The sequence below is a fragment of the Sceloporus occidentalis genome, unplaced genomic scaffold (genome assembly GCF_023333645.1).
Source record: "Sceloporus occidentalis isolate IW3139 unplaced genomic scaffold, rSceOcc1.0.p SCAF_4, whole genome shotgun sequence".
Taxonomy (NCBI): Eukaryota; Metazoa; Chordata; class Lepidosauria; order Squamata; family Phrynosomatidae; genus Sceloporus; species Sceloporus occidentalis.
In genome coordinates this window covers 137,112,392-137,133,277 of record NW_028316984.1, presented here as the reverse complement: position 1 = coordinate 137,133,277, position 20,886 = coordinate 137,112,392, and the positions used below count along the sequence as shown (strand labels likewise).

Here is a 20,886-nt window from a genome sequence, read left to right as displayed (position 1 = left end):
CTAGAATGTATGCCTGAGTATGCCTGGCTTCCCCCTTCGACTGTATAACAAATTTCAGGGGAACATGGTCACTCCCACCTAAGGATCTTGTCACTTCCAATCCATTAACCAGGTCATCATTGTTGATTAGGATCAAATCTAAAATAGCTTGTTTTCTGCTGCTCCAGAGACTAGGAGGAACATTAGGAGGAACTTCTTGACAGTAAGGGCTGTTCGACAGTGGAACACACTTCCTCGGAGTGTAGTGGAGTCTCCCTCCTTGGAGATCTTCAAACGGAGGCTGGATGGCCATCTGTCGGGGATGCTTTGATCTGGATTTCCTGCATGGCAGGGGGTTGGACTGGATGGCCCTTGCGGTCTCTTCCAACTCTATGATTCTATGATTCTAGCTGATCTCCTTGTTATGTCTGCCACCTTCTGAATAGTGAAATTATCTGCAAGGCAATTGAGGAATTTGTTGAAACTGACATTTGGTCTTATTTACTGGGAGAATTTGACTTATTGACTTATTTATTGACTGAATTTGAATTTGACTTCCAACAAATATCAGGATACTTGAAGTCCTTTGTTACTACTACATCTCCTTTCTTGAATGTATTGCCATCTGTTCCAGGAAGGTTTCATCCAAGTCCTCAGTTTGGCTTAGAGGTCTGTGGTAGACCCCACCACCAAGACATCCCTGCTCCTTCTCCCCCCTCTTAATTTTTGCCCAAGCAGTTTCAAGTCATGAAATTCTTTACAAGTGTAAACATTTCTGACATATAATGCTACTCCTCCCCCTTTACTGTTTGGTCTATTTCTTCTTGCTCTCCTTTTTTCTTCTTAAAACTGGAGTTGGGACAACTGACTGCATGGGAGATATTTAGAATAATACAGCTTGAGTCTCCATTATCCTGAATTCTGCAATCCAAAATACCCCAAAAACCAAAACATTTTTTCATGGATGATTCAGATAGTGACATCTTTACTTTCTGATGGTTCAAAGTACATAAACTTTGTTTCATGCACAAAATTATGAAAAACATATAAAATTATGTTCAGGCTATGTATATAAGGTGTATATAAAACACAAATGAATTTTGTATTTAGTCCTGGGTCAGTTCTCCAAGATATATAATTATGTGCAAATACAGGTATTCCAACACCAACCCCCTGCCAAATCCAAATCACTTCTGGTCCCAAGCATTTAGGATAACAGATATTCAACTTGTAATCTATTAGATTTCTAATAATCCTTCATTTTATCGAAGTACCTAGATACCTCTATTCCAACTCCACTTACTATCGATCTCTTCCATTCTCACCAACCTACTAAGAATAGAGGAACAAAAAAATGCCATATTTTTTCTGATTCAAACAAAAACACCATCTAGTCCAGAATCCTGACCGACACATATTGACAGACACCTTTTCCTTGAATTTGTCCAATACCCCTTTAAAGCAACCTAACTTAGTTGCCATTTCCATATCCTATGGCAATGAATTCTATATATAATATTATGTCTTGTGTGAAGTAATCATTCCGTCTGCCTTTAATCTACTGACAGTTAATTCACATCATGTCTCTGTGTGTGAGCGTGGGGGGGGGGGGGAAGAGGGAGGAAGAATGGCTAGGCAAAGGAACTAGGAATAACCATCTTTTGTACTGTCGGGTCCACTTAAATCACCACAAAATAGGAGCACCAAAACACCATTGCAATCACTGAATCAATTATTCTTTGTGTATTCACCCAGCTGACTGATGTTACTAATGTGCTGGTAGTGGTGGTGGGAATTTAGAGAATATGTCTATGGAGGTATAGAATGGAAGAGAATAAATCTTTGGTTTTAGTTCATAAACAGCATGGCTGTTTTTCGATGGAAGAGGAGGTAATTTTTTTGCTTTTCTGGACCTCTGAATTCTTGAATGATGGGAAAGATAGGACCCTTTCACACTACCCAGTTATAACACTATGATTCCACTTTAACCACCAAGGTCCCACTCTATGGAATCCTGGGAACTGGAGTTTAGGGAAGGGCATTTAGAATTCTAAGCCTGAAAGTCCCTTTAGTGCCTCAGCAGACCACAAACCCCACGACTGTAAAGGATGCAGCCATACATCCTTTACACAATTGTATAGTGTGAAAGGGTCCATAGATACATAGTGGCTTGGAAGACCAGGCTTTGCAAAGCTACAAGATAATCATAATAGACCATAATTCTGTAGAGGAGCTACAATTTGGATATGTTCAATAGCACTATGACTAATATGAAAACTAAAAAACAAACAAAACAAAAATAAAAGATCAGGATGTTATTATTTGTTCCCAGATGAAGGGGTCCTATTTTTCGGCAACAAAGAGGTTTAATGTGTTTTCTCCTAACCTCACCATCTTTCAATACAGAACCAAATGTTAGTTATGAGGGCAAACAGACCAACCAGCATGCAGGGAAATTAGAGGGATTTGTGGAGAAAAAACGAACAAACCACACCAACATCCTGAGAGAAGAGTTCTGGTGCTTTCTTCACTTAATTTTACTTTGCTCATCTTCATATTTTGTTGGCACATTTTGTTTCTTTCAGGATGTCTGGGCCTTAGTTTGTCCTTCTGCCTTCATTTTGAGAGAATGTTGTTTTTGCTGGAATTTGTCTTAGCTGTAGCTTGTACTCTTTTCCACATACAAGTAGTTTTTTTCCACACATACCCAATTAAAAAAAAACAAGATTTTTTTTTTAATTGATGCTTTTTATTGAGGTAAAAGGTGTCTCTGGTTTTGGAAATACAAAGTGAAAGGCACGCTGCTTCCAGATTTATTTATTTTTCTTCCCATAATTTTCAGTGGGCTAGGTTGTCTAGTGCTGACTCTTCCACCATCTCTTTGCAGAGCTTGAATTAAACTACTTCTTTTAGGAGACCTCTTTCTTCTTTGATCAGAATCTCTTTGTCATTCTTACACAGAGATGGTTCCCACAGCTGTATTTTTGTCTGGTGGAAAGTTCAGAAAGAATCTTGATTTTCTAGGTTTCCCCTCCTTTCGTCTTTTAAAAAACCTTCCACTGTGACATCATTTTATATTTTACTTCCTTTTCTTCTTAGGGTAATTTTTATTTTTTGAATTTTCTTGGACAACCAACAATTTATCCTGGATCAATCATCCACCTCCCATGAGCTTTCAGAGACCCATCCCTTATAATAGACAGCTGTTCCTCAGCATAAGGCCAGTCTAATTCTAAGCTGCATCAACACAAGTTTAGTGTCCAAATCAAGGGAAGTAGAAGTGCTACTCTATTCTGCTTTGGTCAGATCTTATCTGGAAAACAATGTCCAGTTATAGGCACTACAGTCCAAAAGGGATATTGACAAAGTGAAACATGTCTGGAGCAGGACAACCAAGATGTTTAAAGGTCTTGAGACCAAGCTGTATGAAAAATGTTTTAGGGATCTGGTTATATCTAGTTTTGAAAAGAATAGACTGAAAGGAGCTATGATAGCTATCTTTACATTTGTATGCAAAGGGAACTTGTAGCACATTTGAGACTAACTGAAACAAAGAAGTTAGTAGTATGAGCTTTCATAGACATGAGACTAATTCCTTAGATGCATGCTATCTTTAAATTTGTAAGGGATGATGTTTACGTTATAGAGTAACCTTGTTTCCTGCTGTTTCAGAGACTAGGACACAATGCAATGGATTTAAATTAAAAGGAAAAAAAAAAAGATTCCACTCAAACATTGGGAATAACTGGATGGTAAGAGCTGTTTGAAGGGGGGAATAAATTGATTTTGAGGATAGTGGACACGCTTTCTTCGAAGTGTTTTGAACAAAATTTGGATGATCACATCTCAGAAGTGCTGAAGATGTATTTTCCTGCACTGACAGTATATTGAACTAGATGGCCCTCGAGGTCCTTTCCAACTCTATCATTCTATGAAATTTACTGAACTTATACACTGTCCCATGTCAACTCTTGTTACAGTGTTTACTCACTGAGGCAAAGAAAACATGTGTAGGGCAGGCAAGATTTCTTTTGGAGTTTCTTCAGGGTTATAAGGTATATTTTCCAGTCTGCTTAACAAATGGAGAGATAGAACCCACCATCCTATAAATTCTTCTAGAAAATGATGGGAAAGGCAAAACAACAGCAAATTCTGAAGAAAATCAGGCTTCTTACTTGTAGCCTAAGCTCCTCAAGTGATTATTATTATTATTAACCTTTATTTATAAAGCGCTGTAAATTTACACAGTGCTGTACATACAATCTTTTAAATTAGACATGATCTTTTCACAGTCACATGCATCAGATCTGTGCCTCTGGGAAATGTCTACAGCTTAGAGAAATGGAGCTGGCATTATAGTCCCACTCCTTAAGATGTGCACATAACCTCTCATGTCAAATGCATATTTTTTAGGGTTGGTGAAACATCTTTTTACTAAATTGATTAACTGGCACATGTCAGACAATCAAATTATACATTTGCAATAGAGAAAGAAGTTTTAGGTTGTATAGCTGCACAGAAGACTGCCTGAAAAACACTGCTTACAGTAAAGCAATCCATCTTGTTTCTTTGTGATTTCACTGCTGGCTCACCTAAGGAAAACTAGCTTTTCTGTATGATATTTACTATGGCGGAATAGATGCTGGTATATAAGCATCACAATGAGCATAACAACATGCAAAGAACCACTGTGCTTATCTTATCTCCTCTTATTTCTATAAATGCCAAGAGTGTGGGAGATGTTAAGGATCCAAAAAGGAACCTCCATTTCAGCTATCTTTGGACTTAGACTTTGTTTCCAGTTGAGGACTTGCATTTAACTAATTCTGCAAGTTGATATAATTGTCTGGGGTTCTACTAAGTGCCTGTGAAAAAGAAAGCTCCACCAGATTATAAGACTACAAGAGTTGATGGAGTTAGCCAGCCTTTCAGTGGCATGGCTGGTCCAAAATCCATCTGGGAACTTCCTGGTGTATGCTGCTAGATATTCATTGTCTGTCACAGTTGGGGTGGTAGTGGAGCTACACTTAGAAATGGTTGCATCGTAAGGAACTACTTGTATAAGGAGATATTGGATATGTTAATTTTATTTTAAGGATTTATATCCCGCCTTCCTTCCACAATGGGATTCAAGGCCGGTTGTTTCCTTACATACACTTGTTAAAAGCACAACCAGTAGTTCAACTGAGTTGCATCAGCATAATGCCTAATACAATCCTGTCTATCATCATAAAAAACATGAGTAAACTAGCTGAGAAGCACTCTACTGCAAGAGCTCGGAAAGGCTATGTGATTGTCTGGATATTAGTAGTTCACACTTTGCTGCAAGAACAGAATCTTCATCTCCTGGTCAGACTCAATCATTAAGCTGGCACCATCTAAAAATATGGGTATTCCAATTATGGAGCACACAGGCTAAATATTATGTAAGCATGTACATTACATACACATAAAACATCAAATCAAACAGACACTGATTAAAACAATTCAGTCTACCCTACTGAATGTTTCTTGTCATTCTAAAGTATTTTCTCCTTTCTCATTCACAGCTCTAGTTATCACATTTTGTGATACCCAAGATAGAAAAATGAAAAACTGCTATTTCCCACAACCACTGTTTCAAAACCAAAACATTCTTTGTTCCAGCAATTTTCCTATTTTATGTTTATTCATCTAGCTAGGTAGCTATTTGATTTATATTCTCCCTAGAATTGAGGTGCAAGGCATTGATCATAATAAATAAAGTTCTAATAGAAACATAACAACTTACACATGTTAAAATAAAATAGATTATATTATTAAAACAACAATTAGTATTAACAGTCTACACTAATGATAAAGAGTTAAATACTACGTCCATTAAATAAATAGTATATCCATTTAACAATCTCTGTCTGTAATTGTCAGTTTGTTACTGAAAGTCTGTTTGAACAGAAAGATCTTTGTCAGCCAGCAAAAGAACAGTAGATAAAAAGACATAATTACATTGCTGGAGGAACCAAAGTGTTACACTCAGATAGAAATTTCATTCTACATTCCAATCTTATACCAGTTCATACACATACACAGAGCCTTTCAACATTTTAGTAAAACATGCCTACTATTGTATATCACCCATAGTATTTATAAGCTACAAATGAACAATACCATACTTTCTTAGATAAGTATCAGACAACTGTTTACATAGGAAACATATATTGTTCTTCTGTTTCACAAATATACATATTTACATATTGATATCTGTATAGGAGTTTCAACGAGAGATTTACTTGTATTTTTAAAAAAACCCAAATATTACTTCCCATATTCTGCATTGTTACATTTGCCTGACTCAGTCATATATATATTAGTTACAGCTATAACCTGCAATGAAATAGATACATATACCACCAAATTTACCTGTAAGTATTTGTGTGGAAGATATGCATATACATAAACCACTGACGTAAAATTTTGTGGTATCCATGTTACTTTGGCGTTCATGCTGACATGTCAAATGCCATACAATTTTACTATCTTGTAAAAATTAACACTGATTCTAGTGCTTGGTTACCTATTTTAAACAAGAACAAAATGAAATAGGAACACAAAGCTGGGTTACCCACATGAAAGAAAGAAAGAAAGAAAGAAAGACCTCTCTATAGTCTTTAGATGCATACCAGTCTTGTGAGTAGATGTATTATTTATATTAATAATAATTGCTAAAAGCTAATTTTCTATAGCATCTCATATGATAAATGGGGAGAAGAGTTAGAATATCCATAAAAGAGAAAGGCAGAGATAAAAAGGGATTACAAAAATGACTGTCTAGATCAGGGGTCGGCAACCTACGGCCTGTGGGCCGGATCCGGCCCAGCGAGGCCTTGGGACTGGCCTCAGCCTGGTCCTGCCGCTGATTGCCGCCCCTGCCGCAGCTTCTGTGCCACTCCAGGCGCCATTTTGAGTTCGGCCCCCCAGTTGTCTGAGGGACAGCAACCCGGCCCCCAGCTCAAAAAGGTTGCCTACCCCTGGTCTAGATGGCAGCTGTTCTTCTTCACAAGAATGGTAACATTCATATATCATATTATTAAGTCCCAGAGTAGCTGAAATCTGGCTCCAGGTTTGTGAAAGGTGATGGCAAGATGCAGATTTATAAGCCTCTTTCATTAGAGAGCCATCCTGATTGTGGGTTTACCAAATGGGTATGGAAACTACCCATTTTAAATTTCCCACAATGCCCTAGAGTAACACTCTATCTGACACTCTAAGGCAGACTGAGGCAATGAAAATGGTTGGTGGCTTTAGAGATTTAACTGCCACTGTCAGGAGAGGCTATAGTCAGGATATGGGCAGGCAGAGCCAAAACAGGGATCAGTGCCACTTGAGCCTCAGCATGTGCTAACACCAGTGGACCCTACCTGAGCACCCCGACAGTCACAGCAGTACAAGGGTGCTGAGTATTAATGCTGTTGGAAGATCAGGCATGAGCATGTGTGCATGCTTCTGTCTCCTCCTCCTCATGTCCCTTGCTTCAACTTACTGAGTAATTAATCCACACCACAGTTGCAAAGCAGTATCAAAGCATGGTTTGTACACTTTGGAAGACTCAAAACACTGCTTGCCAATCTGTAAATACAACAAAATAGTTGGATAATCCAGCAAATGTTCTATTAAGCCAGCCAGTTAAGTAGTGAGGAAAGAATCTATGTGAACATGGCCACTTTATTCAATGTAAAGCACACAGGCAAGTACACAAATGACCCATATGTGTGAGTCAAAGAGACCACAAAGAAAAATGGGAAAATGCCTGAAATAACACAACAACAACAACAACAATTTATTTATACTCCGCTTTTCAGCCAAAAGGCTATCATGCTGCTAGTGCTTTAATAGCTTAATCATGGAAGGTCATGTTATTTAAAATGTGTAGTCCAGTAATGACTTAGTGGTTTTCAAACGTCAACCAGAAAGCCCATGGGGAGTGGGGTAAGTCAGAATCAGGATTGTAGCATTTTCTTTTTAAAAAATTCTTGCCACCTACTGAGTTCTGATGAAAATTCCCTCTGAAATTGCTATCTAACATGGAAGAGATCTAGTTATTGGTGCCAATGGACTGTGGCATACAATAAACGGTTAATCAATTCTCTTGTCTTCCTGACCTAGACAGAAGTCAGATGAAAGCTCCAAATACCAGCAATACTAGAGTACTTACTATCTCAGGAAAAACTGTGCCAGGCCTATCAGCAGCAGAGGACCTGCAGATGAGGCCCCCAATTCAGCTGGCCTGTTTTCACCACCAGGGAATGCTGATGTCAGAAGGTGGAGATGGAAGCAAGAAGTCACTTATACCTTTATGTCTTGAGGTCTAATAAGTTTCAGTTACATCTACAATGAGTTTGAGAGAATAAGCTACATAAAAGAAGACACTTGCTGGGACATAGGTCCAATAGTCATGCAATCCAGCTTCTTGCTCCTGTCTTCCATCCTGGCTGACCACTATACTGCTACCTGGACATCGGCTACTACTTTGTTTCCATTACCTTTTTGGACCTCACTTCCTATCTTATCTCTGGAATCCTGCCTACACTTAGGCTGCTCGACTGTGCCTGACTTTGCCTTTGAGTGGCCCATGCCTATTTTCAGACTGGACTACCATGTCTGATCTCAGTTTTGCTTCAATTCTTTGTTTCTTTTGTCTTCATTTTCCATATAATTACAACAAACCCCTCTTTGTTTCTTGACTGCCCTGATATCTGACTGAGAACACATATCTCTGGGGCTTGGGAGCTTGGCCAGTCCCACCCTGAGTTTGTCTTCCCCCTTATTTCTTGTTTAAAGACTAAGGCAAGATCAGTCCATGGCAGGACACTTTCTGACACACAGAATTCCTAATTTTGATCCATCACATATTGCACCAACTATTAGGGTTTAAGAAAGAGTCACACATAATGAAATTGGATTTCATGTAATGTGTAGCTTAGCCCTGATACATTCTATATAAACCCAATAATGTCATGCCTTAATCTAGCCATCTGTACCACACTCAAAACATCTATCTGATATACACAAAAGAATCTGTACAGAATGGCTTTCTCTCACTTTTTAACAGAGGGTTGAGGTCTCTAATTAATAGTAGACATTTAGATACTTAAAGGGGAAAAAAATCTCAGTGAACAAACAGTTCCTTCTTTTGATAACCTGAAGTAGGATGCAATTTTTCACAGGATGAAACTAGTGTTCAATAAAATAATTCTCACCCTTTCCTTTCCATTTCACCACTTCACTAATAACTGCACAATGTTCATAAGTTTTAGAAAAAACAATAAACAAAATTATTCAACTTCCATTGAATTATAATATTTACTGTCTTCTCCCACAGTATATTGCTCACCTGTGACCCTTTCTTGCTACCTGGAAGGTTAATTATGAGAGTCTTCCCTCTGATTCCACATACAGGTCTGGAAAAGAGAAAGAGAGAGAGTGCTGAAAAACAATGCATGGGAAAGATTTACCAGGAATGATTAATCAGACATAAATGGCTAATGGTTAAAGCAGGTGAAAGGATGTGTTCAACAGAAATTAATAAATGGATTCCATTGTTCTTGCCTTATTTGATTTATAAATATTAGGTAAAGGTAAAGGTATTCCCCGTTGACAAGGTTGTCTAGTTGTGTCTGACCACAGGAGGTAGTGCTCAACTCCGTTACTAAGCTGAAGAGCCAGAGTTGTCATAGACTACTCTGTGATCATGTGGCCAGCATGATTGCACAGAACACTGTTCACCTACCCACTGGAGTGGTACCTATTTATCTACTTGCATTTGCATGCTTTTGAATGGCTACGTTGGCAGAAGCTGAAACTAGTGATGGGGGCTCACCCCATCATGTGGCACCCGGGCCTCCAACTGCCAACCTGCTGATCTTGCAATCAACAGAGTCAGCATCTTAACCACTTGAGCCACTGCATCCTGCTTACAAATATACTCTAAAGGCACCAGATTCTGTCTGACCTTGAAAGGTAAGCATGGTCAACCCTGGTTAATACTTGGATAGGAGACCACAAACTAATACAAGAGGCAGTAGGCTATATTTCAGAGGAAGGAACAGGCAAAACTGTCCCAGAGTATTCCTTGCCAAGAAAACCCCTGCAAAATTCATGGGGTTGCCACAGGTGAACAGGCAATGTGAAGGCACACACACATGCACAGAGAAGAGTTCCATCGATATATAAATGCTATAAATCTAAAAGCTTTCTCAAATTGACAACAAAAGTAGTTTACCAAATTGTTTGGTCACAGTTATCAAGTTAAATAATTAGGCAGTGATGGACAGGATGTGCTTTCAAGTCAACTCCAATTTATGACATTCATATCACAGGTTTTTCTTGGCCAGATTCATTCAGAGGAATTTTGCTTTTGGCTTCCTCTAAGGCTGGGAGAGTATGACTTGCCCAAGATCACCTAGGAGTTTCCATGGCTGACTGAGGATTTAAACCTTGGGCTCCTGCAGTCTAAGCTGTTGTTGTAAGTCTTCAATCATTTGTGATTTGTGGCGACCCAAAGGATTTTTTTTTTTTGGCAGAATTTGTTCAGAAGGTATTAGTATTATTTTATTATTTTATTTATTTATATCCTGCCTTCCTCCCAGAACAGGGCCTCAGATGTTTGCCTTTGAGGCTGAGAAAGTGTGATTTGCCCAAGGTCATCCAGTGGGTTTCCATGGCCAAGTGCGGATTTGAACCCTGGTCTCCCAGTGTCCCAGTTCAACACTCAAACCACTTCACCATGCTGGCTCTCAGAGTCCTAGTCCAAAACCCAAACCAGAATACCATGTTCATTCTCTAGGATATAGTCAGTGCTCCCTTTGGAAGGCAAATCAATAAAATGCTTGAATTCAAGCACTCTGTATTAGATTTAGAGGGATGGTACGTTCCTTAACGATGTTTTATGGACACTGTTCCCACCAGTCAAGTAGAATGCTGTAGTCTCTCCTTTTAAATACATAACTACAGCATCACATCAGCAGAATCAGTCTGTTCTTTCCATAGTAAAAAGGAAGAAAAAGGAACAATTTCAATTACTATGTTAGTATTTCTGCTATTGAGAAAAAATACTTGAGTAGAAAAGCAGCATTACTCTGTTGAATATTACTTTTTCTCTTAGCTGTACTTCTAAATTTACACCGACAGCCCACATTTAAGTAGGATTTCCAAGTGGAGGACACTCTCAGGAGCCCACCAATACATCAGGCTGGGCACTGGAGAACGACAGCTCTTCTCATTCACAGAAATAAAGAGGCCAGCAGAGCACTGGGGAGTACTTGTCTGTGCACACTCTATATTTTGTACAAAGATGTCTTCAGAGAAAAGAATCAAGTGGACAACTGATCTGGATGCACAGATCTCCAAAGTACTGGCAGAAGACTATCTTGGTGGGATAAGGAGTCATGTGACTGTCAACCCTCTTGTTCCACTGAGTGAGGGGATACTACCCAATCTGCTTCGTGAGAGGTCTGACATACATTTGGTGGAGCAAGTCAAAGTGAACATTAGACAAATCTTTTGCCTCCTCTTGTCCCCCCCCCCCCCAACAAAAAAGGTTTGGAATATCTGTTCAATCTTTACTAACTGCTACCTTCTCTCTTTGTCTCAAACTTCTACTATTCCAAAAGTATATATGGTCACACAACCATAAACATCTACTCAAAAGTAAGCAAAATGACATACAAAGTGCTTACTCCCAGGTAAGTAACTATGGAGCATGTCGAAGTAGTGAAGAGGAAAGAAGTGTGTTAAGGTATAACTGGAATAAAATAGGAAGGACTATCTTGTTGATTTGGACTGATGTTAGAAAATAGTATTTTTTATGGTAGAAGAGAGGAGAACACACGTGGACATTGGAAGAAATGGGATGGCAAAACTAATTCAAAGAAAGGAATAGCTTTACTACTTCTAAACTACAGAAAGGTAAAACAAAGTGGCTAGAAAGACAAAGTAGCTCTGAAATTCTAACAAAGCAACAGAATGAAGAAATCAAAGTCACAGGAAAGTACCACTGTTGGGGATGCCATTTGTGGGGAGCAGCTGAAAGAGCCATAATTATTCAATTAACTCTTCCTGAACAGTCAGAAACAGCCTATAAAACCTGAAGACAACCACCAGTTTGCATGTAACTGCCATTCTAGACAATGTCATTTCATGTGTGGAATAAAAAATATGGGATGGAGCACAATACTCACTAACCTATGGATACTAAGCAGCAATACCATTTGAGCTTGCTTCACCTTCAACATGGCATCCCTTCAAATATTTAAAAATGGCTATCATATCACAGTCTTCTCTTCTCCAAGTTAAACATTCCCAGCCCCCTAAGCCATTCCCTTACCATCCTGGTTGCTCTCCTCCGAACTCATTCCAGCTTGTCAACTTCCCTTTTTAACTGTGGTGCCCAGAACTGGACACAGTATTCCAGGTAAGATATCATCAAAGCTGAATACAGTGGTACTATTACATACCTTGACCTGGACACTATGCTCCTTTTGATGCAACCCAGAACTGCATTGGCCTTTATGACAACTACACCACACTGTTCACTCATATTCAACTTGTGGTCTACTAAGACCACTGGATCCTTTTCATAGGTACTTTCGTCAAGTCAGGTGTCACCCATCCATATTTGTGCACAGTGGGCCCTTGGTATCTGCTGGGATTTGGTTCCGGGATTTGCTGTGGATATCAAAGTCCATGGATGCCATTCAATACAGTCCCATTAAATACATTAAATACAGTGGCACAGTGAAACAGTGATTCATATAAAATGGTAAAATCAAGGTTTGCTTTTTGTAATTTATACTGTATTGTTAAAAATGAATCTGTAGATAAAGAATCTGTGGATACAGAGGGCTGACAGTATTTCATTTTTTATAAGTATTGTATACTTTACATTTATCCTTGATGAAATTCCTTCTGGTAGTTTTTGTCCAGCTTTCCAATCTATTAAGGCCCTTCCAGCCCACTTCCAAACATACTTCAAACTGCTCATTTTGACAAAGCCTTAATTTACATGGGATCAGGTTAACTGGAAGACTACCTCTTCTTGCATGAACATAGTGTTAAGATCTCAGGTACTCTTTTATTTCCTGAGCAGAGACATGTGTCTGCTCCTCCTTTGTTTTCTTTTCACTACTAAGTGATCTTTCAAAACTCCCTAGGTCTTTTAAATGTTTGGTGAGCCTTAAGCAGTCATTTTGGTGTATTCTGTGTCTTGCTGTAACTTGTTCTACTGTGATTTCCATTATTTAATGTTTTTAAATAATATCTTTTCTGTCTCTTGCAAGTCTCTCAACGATACAATGAGCCCCAAACAAGATATTTGTGTCAGCCAGAAATTCTAAAATCTATGGTCAGGTAAAGCATTTACTAGGACCCATCAGAAATGCACAGCACTGTGAGTGCAAACTTTTGAGATTTCCACACCAGACAAGCAAGATATTACATAAAAACTGGTGACAAACATCTTTATCAGTGACTTGGACAAAAGAATAGAGGGCATGCTTATCAAATTTGCAGATGACACCAAATTAAAAGGAACAGCTACTACCCCACACGAGAGCATCAAAATTCAAAATAACCTTAATAGATTACAAAATTGGGCCAAAGCTAACAAAATGAATTTCTGCACTGAGAAATGTAAGGTACTGAACTTAGAGCAAAAATAAAATAAAATAAAATAAAATAAAATAAAATAAAATGCATAGATATAGGATGGGGGGCCACCTGGCTTAACAAGACAACATGTGAAAGAGATCTAGGAGTACTAGATCTTTCAGCCTGTGAGGGAGGGAATTAGTCTGGCCCAGCTCCATCAGGGCTAGGCTGAAGAAAGAGGCTCCTCCCTCCATAACTGTCATCATTCGGCCTGGGAGGGAGAGAATGAGGCTGGCCCAGCTCCACCAGGGCTAGCCTGGAAGAAGAGCCCTCCCTCCAGTCCATCTGCCTTGGTCCTGGCCTCAGAGGGAAAGAAGAACTGCTGGGCCTGATCCCCTCCCCCCGTCACCATTCCCTTCTCCTTTTGTGTCATGTCTTTTTAGATTGTAAGCCTGAGGGCAGGGAACCGTCTATTATCCCCTCTGTTGTAAGCTGCCCGGATTCCCAGTGATTGGGCGGCATATAAATAAATCATATTATCATTATTATTATTATTATTATTATTATTATTATTATTATTATACCATAAGTAGAATATGAGTCAGCAATGTGATCTGGCAGCTAAAAAGGCCAATGCGATTCTAGGCTGCATCAACAGAAGTATAGGGTATAGTATAGTGTATAGATCAGGGGTAGGCAACCTTTTTGAGCTGGGGGCCGGGTTGCTGTCCCTCAGACAACTGGGGGGCCGAAGCCAAAAAATAAATAATTAAATAATTTAAAAAAATTAAATAAATAAATAAACCGGGACAAATGCAGGACAAAATTTTCAAATGGTGGACACTTTTTTTAAAAAAAGTGGAGGACACGCGAAAAAATTTGCTGATTTTTTAAAAAATGTTAACATAAATGCATGTTTCTGAGGCTTCTATAGACAATTGCCCCTGCGCGCGAGAGGCCAAAGGCCCCGGCGGCAATTGGCGGCAGGACTGGGCTGGGGCCGGTCCCAAGGCCTCGCCGGGCCGCATCCGGGCCGCGGGCTGCAGGTTGCCTACCCCTGGTATAGATCAAGGGAAGTAATAGTGCCACTCTATTCTGCTTTGGCCTCACCTGGAATCCTGTGTCCAGTTCTGGGCACCACAATTCAAAAAGGATATTGACAAGCTGGAGCATTTCCAGAGGAGGGCGACCAAAATGGTGAGAGACTTAGGAAGCTGGGTATGTTTAGCCTGGAAAAGTGATGGTTAAAAGGTGATATAATAGCCCTGTTTAAGTATTTGAAGGGGTATCATACTGAGGATGGAGCAAGCTATTAAGAGGAACTTCCTGACAGTGAGAGCTGTTTGACAGTGGAACAAACTCCCTTGGAAAGTGGTGGAATCTCCTTCTTTGGAGGTCTTTAAACAGGCTGGATGGCCATTTGTCTGGGGTGCTCTGATTCTGTACTCCTGCATGGCAAAATGGGGTTGAACTGGATGCCCCTTGTGGTCTCTTCCAACTCTATGGCGGGTTACAAACCGCCATTAGGGATGTCCTGAGGACGTCCCAGTTTGAAAAAGGGGTGTCTCTTCTAGACGCCCCTTACCCTATCACGGACTCAGTCCGTACAAAATGGTGGCGCCCTGTTCATACGGGCACCGCCATTTTGACGTAGCGGACGCTCTGCATCCGCACGTGGCGCACCAGAAGTGATGCCGCGAGTGCGCCCTTTGGCACTCGCAACGCCTCTTCCGGGGCCCTGAGAAGGAGCGCGATTTCCGCGCTCCTTCTCTGCAGCGTCCGGGAGCTGCACCGTTTAAAGGCTGCGGTTCCCGGACGCTGCAAGCGGAGGCGGAGCCAGACCGCTGCTTCTCAGCGGTCTGTAACGCACCCCCAATTCTAGGAAAAAAACTGATGATCAGAGTCTTTAAATATAGTAGTCTCTCGGTATCCTTGGACTTGCCATCCATGGATACCAGCATCCACGGACGGCAAACCCATGTGAGGGAGGGGCAGTAGATGAGGAAGAGGAGAAGGAGGAAGAGGAAGTGGGGTGGAAGAGGAAGAGGAGGAGGCTGTAGCAGCAAGAGTCAGAGGAGGAGGAAGGAAGAAGAAGAGGAGTCAAGCCTTCCGATACAATCACATCTATTCAGACCCACAAGACAGCAATGCCAAACTCATGGAATTACAATAATTATTCCTCAAGCTGCAATATTTACCATATGAAGCAAAAACAACAACAAATAAATAAGGTAAGACTTGTACCCAAGACTAATCTATTACAGAACAGACTGAAGAGTGCAAAATGACAGAACCCCACTAGTGGTGACATACAGCTCCCATTTGAAACCACTCAGATGTATCATCAACAAACTACAACCCATTCTTGACAAATGCTGCCCACTCGAGACTCTTGGTAGCAGGCCTTTATTCACCTAAAGGTAGCCTCCAAACCTCAAACCGTTACTCACCTACAGGACACACAACACAGATGTGGACACTGGTAGAATTGCCACAAACCCAGATGCCAACTCTGTAAACACATTTATTCAGGAAATGTCATCACAGGACCTAATGACATCACTCACAATATTAGATGGACTTTCACTCACTCATCCTCCAATGTGATTTATGCCATGTTATGTCAAAAACACCCTTTAGCATTCAACATTGGGCAAACAGGCTAGTCCCTGTGCGAGAGGATAAATGAACACAAATCAGACATTAGTAATGGCAATACACAAAAACTAGTTGGAGAACAATTCAATCTTCCTGAGCATTCTGTCTTGGACCTCAGAAAAACCAACCTTGAAGAAAAGAACTATAGAAGAATATATGAAAAAGAAATTGCAGAATTGGAACGTATCCACAGACTCATGTCCATCAGCATCAGCTTGAACACAGACAATGGTTTCCTGGTGCACTACACATATTTCAATACTATCTAACCCCCTATCCTCATGAGGGCGCCATTGACCAGTTCATCACATCTCCTTTCTGGTTCCCACACTAGTTATCCACTCTGCTTGGCTTTAGGTAACATCCTTCCTCCTGTCTTTGTCCCCCAATTACTGTAGTTAAAACTGAACTTGCCACCTTATCTCCATACACACAATTTTTCAATTTAAACTGACATTCTCATAAACAACTAGATTATACAGGTCTGTCTCTGGACTCTCTATTCCAAGCATGCATCGGAGGAAGAGGGCTCAAGTCTGTGAAAACTCATGCTACCAGCTTCTTTCTTTCAGTTAGTCTCAAAGGTGCTCTAAGATCCCTTTGTATACTGATTTTGCAGACTAACACATCTTTGAATTCTACTACCACTAATATTACTGTAACAAAACGTCTTATAATCAGTTTCCATGAATGAATCTAGCTGTCTATCCTATCCCTATTTTGAATATATTTTAATTCTTTGGCTCACCAGTTCAAATTGGCACTCTGAGTGGAAAACAGATCTCCTTTGTACAAAGTGTTTAGTGTTTAACCATAGAAACACATACACAATGCAATCAGTAATAGTATGCCCCAACAAATGGGTGAAGAAAAATTCTCTCAACAGCCATACATGTACAGCCTGTCTCTTAGAGGGGTCAATGTATGTGGATTTGATATTTAACAAATCTATAGGACGCCCTATTCCACTGCTTACCTGCTAAACTTTTTTTCTTAAACTCTTCAGCTATAGCAGTTCAATCTACAGTGATGTAGTAGATAATATAATCTCACATGACAAAATGGCGGCTTTCTTTCTTCTCATGACATATTGAATTTGAAGTGTTTACCTTCTCTTTTTCATTGACTTACAACCAGAAGATTTAATGGATCTGGCAACTTGTCCTCTTTCAAGAGCATTTTTGATGGCACTGTTATCTTTCTAAAGCTCTTCCAAGAGTATCACAGATCTCCATGACTTGTGCTTTTGTGGCTGCAGTAAGATCTTTGCTCCCAGAGTGCACAATAAATCTGAAGGGGAATCCCCACCCATAAACGACACACTCCTATCCAAGCTTGTGTGCATATGGCTCGATCTGACAGCATATCCTGATAAACCAGTGGTTATGTACCTATTTTTCAAGGCCATGAAGATTATTATAAGACTGAGCATGTTAGCCTTCTTTAGATATCTTGCAAATGTAATATGTTGCAGATTTGGATATCTTGCAAATCTTGGGTTGATCTTTGCAGCCATGTCCCCTTTGATAGCACTGAATATATTTCATTTAGCCAGGAGATTTCAAGGGTGATCATGTCTCCATCATCTGCATATTCAGGAAAGTCTTCCTGAAGCTTTCCATTACTATGTTCAAGATCTTCAGTCTTATCCTGTATGTCGGCTGTCAAATCCTGTAATTCAGTATTTTTCTCTTCTTGCATTAGGTGCCAGTTTGGTGCTTTGTTCATTGGTATTTCTATGCTTGTCAGTTTTGTAGTAAGAGCGAACAATTTATATCAATTGGAGCTTGTGCTACAGTCCACAGTGTTGCTGTAGTAAATTTTTAATTGATTTGTCTGATGCGCTCTTGCTTTTTTTTTTTTTTTGTGACCCCTCTGGTACCTTTTGCTTTTTCATGTTGAATGATGAATGACTCTATGAACAAAACTGGACTCAGAGGCTCCAATGTTTCTTTAGGTGAAAAAAAAGAGCAAGAGCCCTTTCTTTTAAGTTGTGTGGTTATTACATTCCGATTATTACCAAGTTATAAGATTAAATAAACACACAGGATACAGAGAGTTCAGATTAAGCAGAAATTCTGTTTGACAGTTTTATACCCCATTTCCTGATTAGATGAGTAACACCATACTTAATCAGACTACACAAAAGATTTGGAAATATCTAAGTCCCAGACTAAGAGATGGAACAGAGATTTATAACTGATAGAGATACAAAAAATAAAATAAAATAGAGATAATATTACAGAAGTGGATAAAACAAAGTATTAGCAAGTGTCAAAGAACAGCTTCTTAGTAAAATAAGATCTAAGATTTTTTTTTTTTTGTAAAGCTGATACAATGAGTACACCAATGAATAAATGTGAATTAGCAGCAAACAGATATGTTCAGCAGTAGTCTCTGCAAGTGTGATGTAGTTTTTGGAATTGCCACAACATAATCATTGAACAAGTTTGCTGAACAATCATATTCAAGAAAAAAAATCACCCAGAGAAACATGGTGTATGCTTTAGATTTGGACAAATCCTGAATCCAAAACTAAACCTGCCTGATCCCAACAAATTTAAGAGATGTCTGAATCAAAGTAGGGCTCCCCCAAATGCACTGAATTTGAATGTTAACAATTACATCTCTAGTATTGTATAGAGTTTTGTTTTGTTTTTGGAAAATGCTGAATATCCAAGTCCTCCTGCCACTCCCATTTTATGTTCCATATTCTAACATCCTTTCTCTAATTATAGTACCAAACAGAAAACAAAGCAAAACAAAATTCTATACTTGGTTTCTAGCTTAGGGACACTTCTGTGACAGATGCAATTTTCATTCAAATTAACCCCCCCCCCAAAGAAAAAAGGGGGGACATGAACATTCCACTTTCAAAACATCTTCCAAACTGAACACAGAGCAAATAATAACAAAGTGTATCTACACTTCCCAAACTCTATAGGTATAGTAATGTAGCTTTAGCTGTGTTGTATGTTGGGGACGGGAAGTATGCAGCCTTCTGGATATTCCCATTACTCCCCAATACTAACTATACTTGCTAGATCTGGTGGAAGTTCAATCTAGTAAGAGATGGGAAGTCACACGTCGTCATTTCTGCTGTATTCCAATTCATCATTATCCACAAAACAATGAATCCAGAAGCACATCTTTCTTAAAGTATAGAGTGTATGAAGATGTTCAGATATAACATAATGCAAATGATTATTCACTTTGCAGAAGCCTGGAATTGGCTGCAGCTGGATCTGAAACCAGCAGGTGATGTCCAAGGTCACAGTGTGTGCCAGAGAGCACGTAGCAATGTGTAAATATACTGTGTCATCTTTGCAAGGGGGAAAGTATTCCAAAATGCACAGGAACTTGTATAGGAAGAGGCTGGACAAGGTGGTCGCATGGCAAATGTGTATATAAGCCCAGATGTCCATTTGTACAGTTGTTTGTAGTTGGTGGATGGTGTTGGTAATTGTTCTCGCATGTGTCTTCACAACAAATAAACAAAGTGCCTCTTCAGAGATAAGCCAGGCATTGGTGTGCCTTTTATTTGGCAGCTGTTTTCCTGGCGTGCTCCTGTATGCTTGCCGGTTGATTATCTTCACACAAGGCTTCCAAGTTTACTCTGCGCACTCACATTTGCATCAACAATCTTTTCTTCAAAACTTGAAAACTATAAAGATACTCTTCCAAAAACCAAAACCAAAATAAAACAAAAAACCAACAACCTTGCACTCATTTCTTTGAAACTCAGCAGGCTTGATGTGCACATGTGCCCCCAAATTTCATCCAATACTGCCAAGAAACACACAAAAAAAGTTCCCTTAAAAAACCCAAAATTTAAAGAAGCGTGGTAAAGAGGCAACCCTGCACCTGTTTGAAATTTGGCAGGCATAAAGGAATACAATGCCTGGATGTTTCTACAAATTATGACAAACAAAAAAAGTTATAGTCATGTATTCCTTTTCTGCGATATTTAATAGGTAACACAAACTAGTTTTCTGGATCAAGACTCAGGCATAGACCAAGTCTATTTACTCAGCATTCCAATTAATCCTTACCAAATTGAGCTGTTTTCCAGATTGTCAGTGGGGTGGTCTAAGTCTAATTTTGTGGTCACATCTCTAAAGAAAAGTGTGACTCTGTCTCAAGTCACCAACAGAAACTGTACAGCACATAAAAATGAGCTACATATGAGTGCTGGCTAGCCCTGTACTTTCTTACAAGTGAGGAATTAAGAAGGAATTATAAATTTATAACTTTAGGGAATCAAGATGTCCATTTGACATCTCTGAGGCAATTCATGTCCTTTTTAGTGTGTATGTGTTTGCGTGTATAGTATTATATTAATTTGTATTCCACTTTTCTCCCAAAATTGGGACCTAAAGCAGCTTACAGTCTAAAAAAAGTTCAATTAAAAACCTACAGAAGTGACTATTAAAATAGAATTAAACTGTTGCAATATTAAAATAGATCATTTGTTTAAAAATAGAATACAGTTAAAAAGATAAAAGTACTTAAAACCATACATATTTAAAAAAAACAACCACACCCAGAACATTCTTGAGAAATGTTCTGTTTTAAGCATCTGTTTAAAGAAAAAGATATTAGCCAGCAGGCAGAAGGACAACAAGG

At 39.3% G+C, this 20,886-nt stretch overlaps 1 protein-coding gene across 15 annotated transcripts in view; it reads right to left on the bottom strand.

The window, feature by feature from the left end:
- GPHN (gephyrin) overlaps positions 1 to 20,886 on the bottom strand; it is a 411,497-nt gene that overhangs the window by 134,860 nt on the left and 255,751 nt on the right. For all 15 annotated transcript variants that reach the window (XM_089521676.1, XM_089521678.1, XM_089521679.1 and 12 more), the window contains one exon: positions 9,350 to 9,416. In XM_089521676.1, coding sequence (XP_089377802.1) covers positions 9,350 to 9,416 — 67 coding nt within the window. The remainder of the gene's footprint in view (positions 1 to 9,349; positions 9,417 to 20,886) is intronic.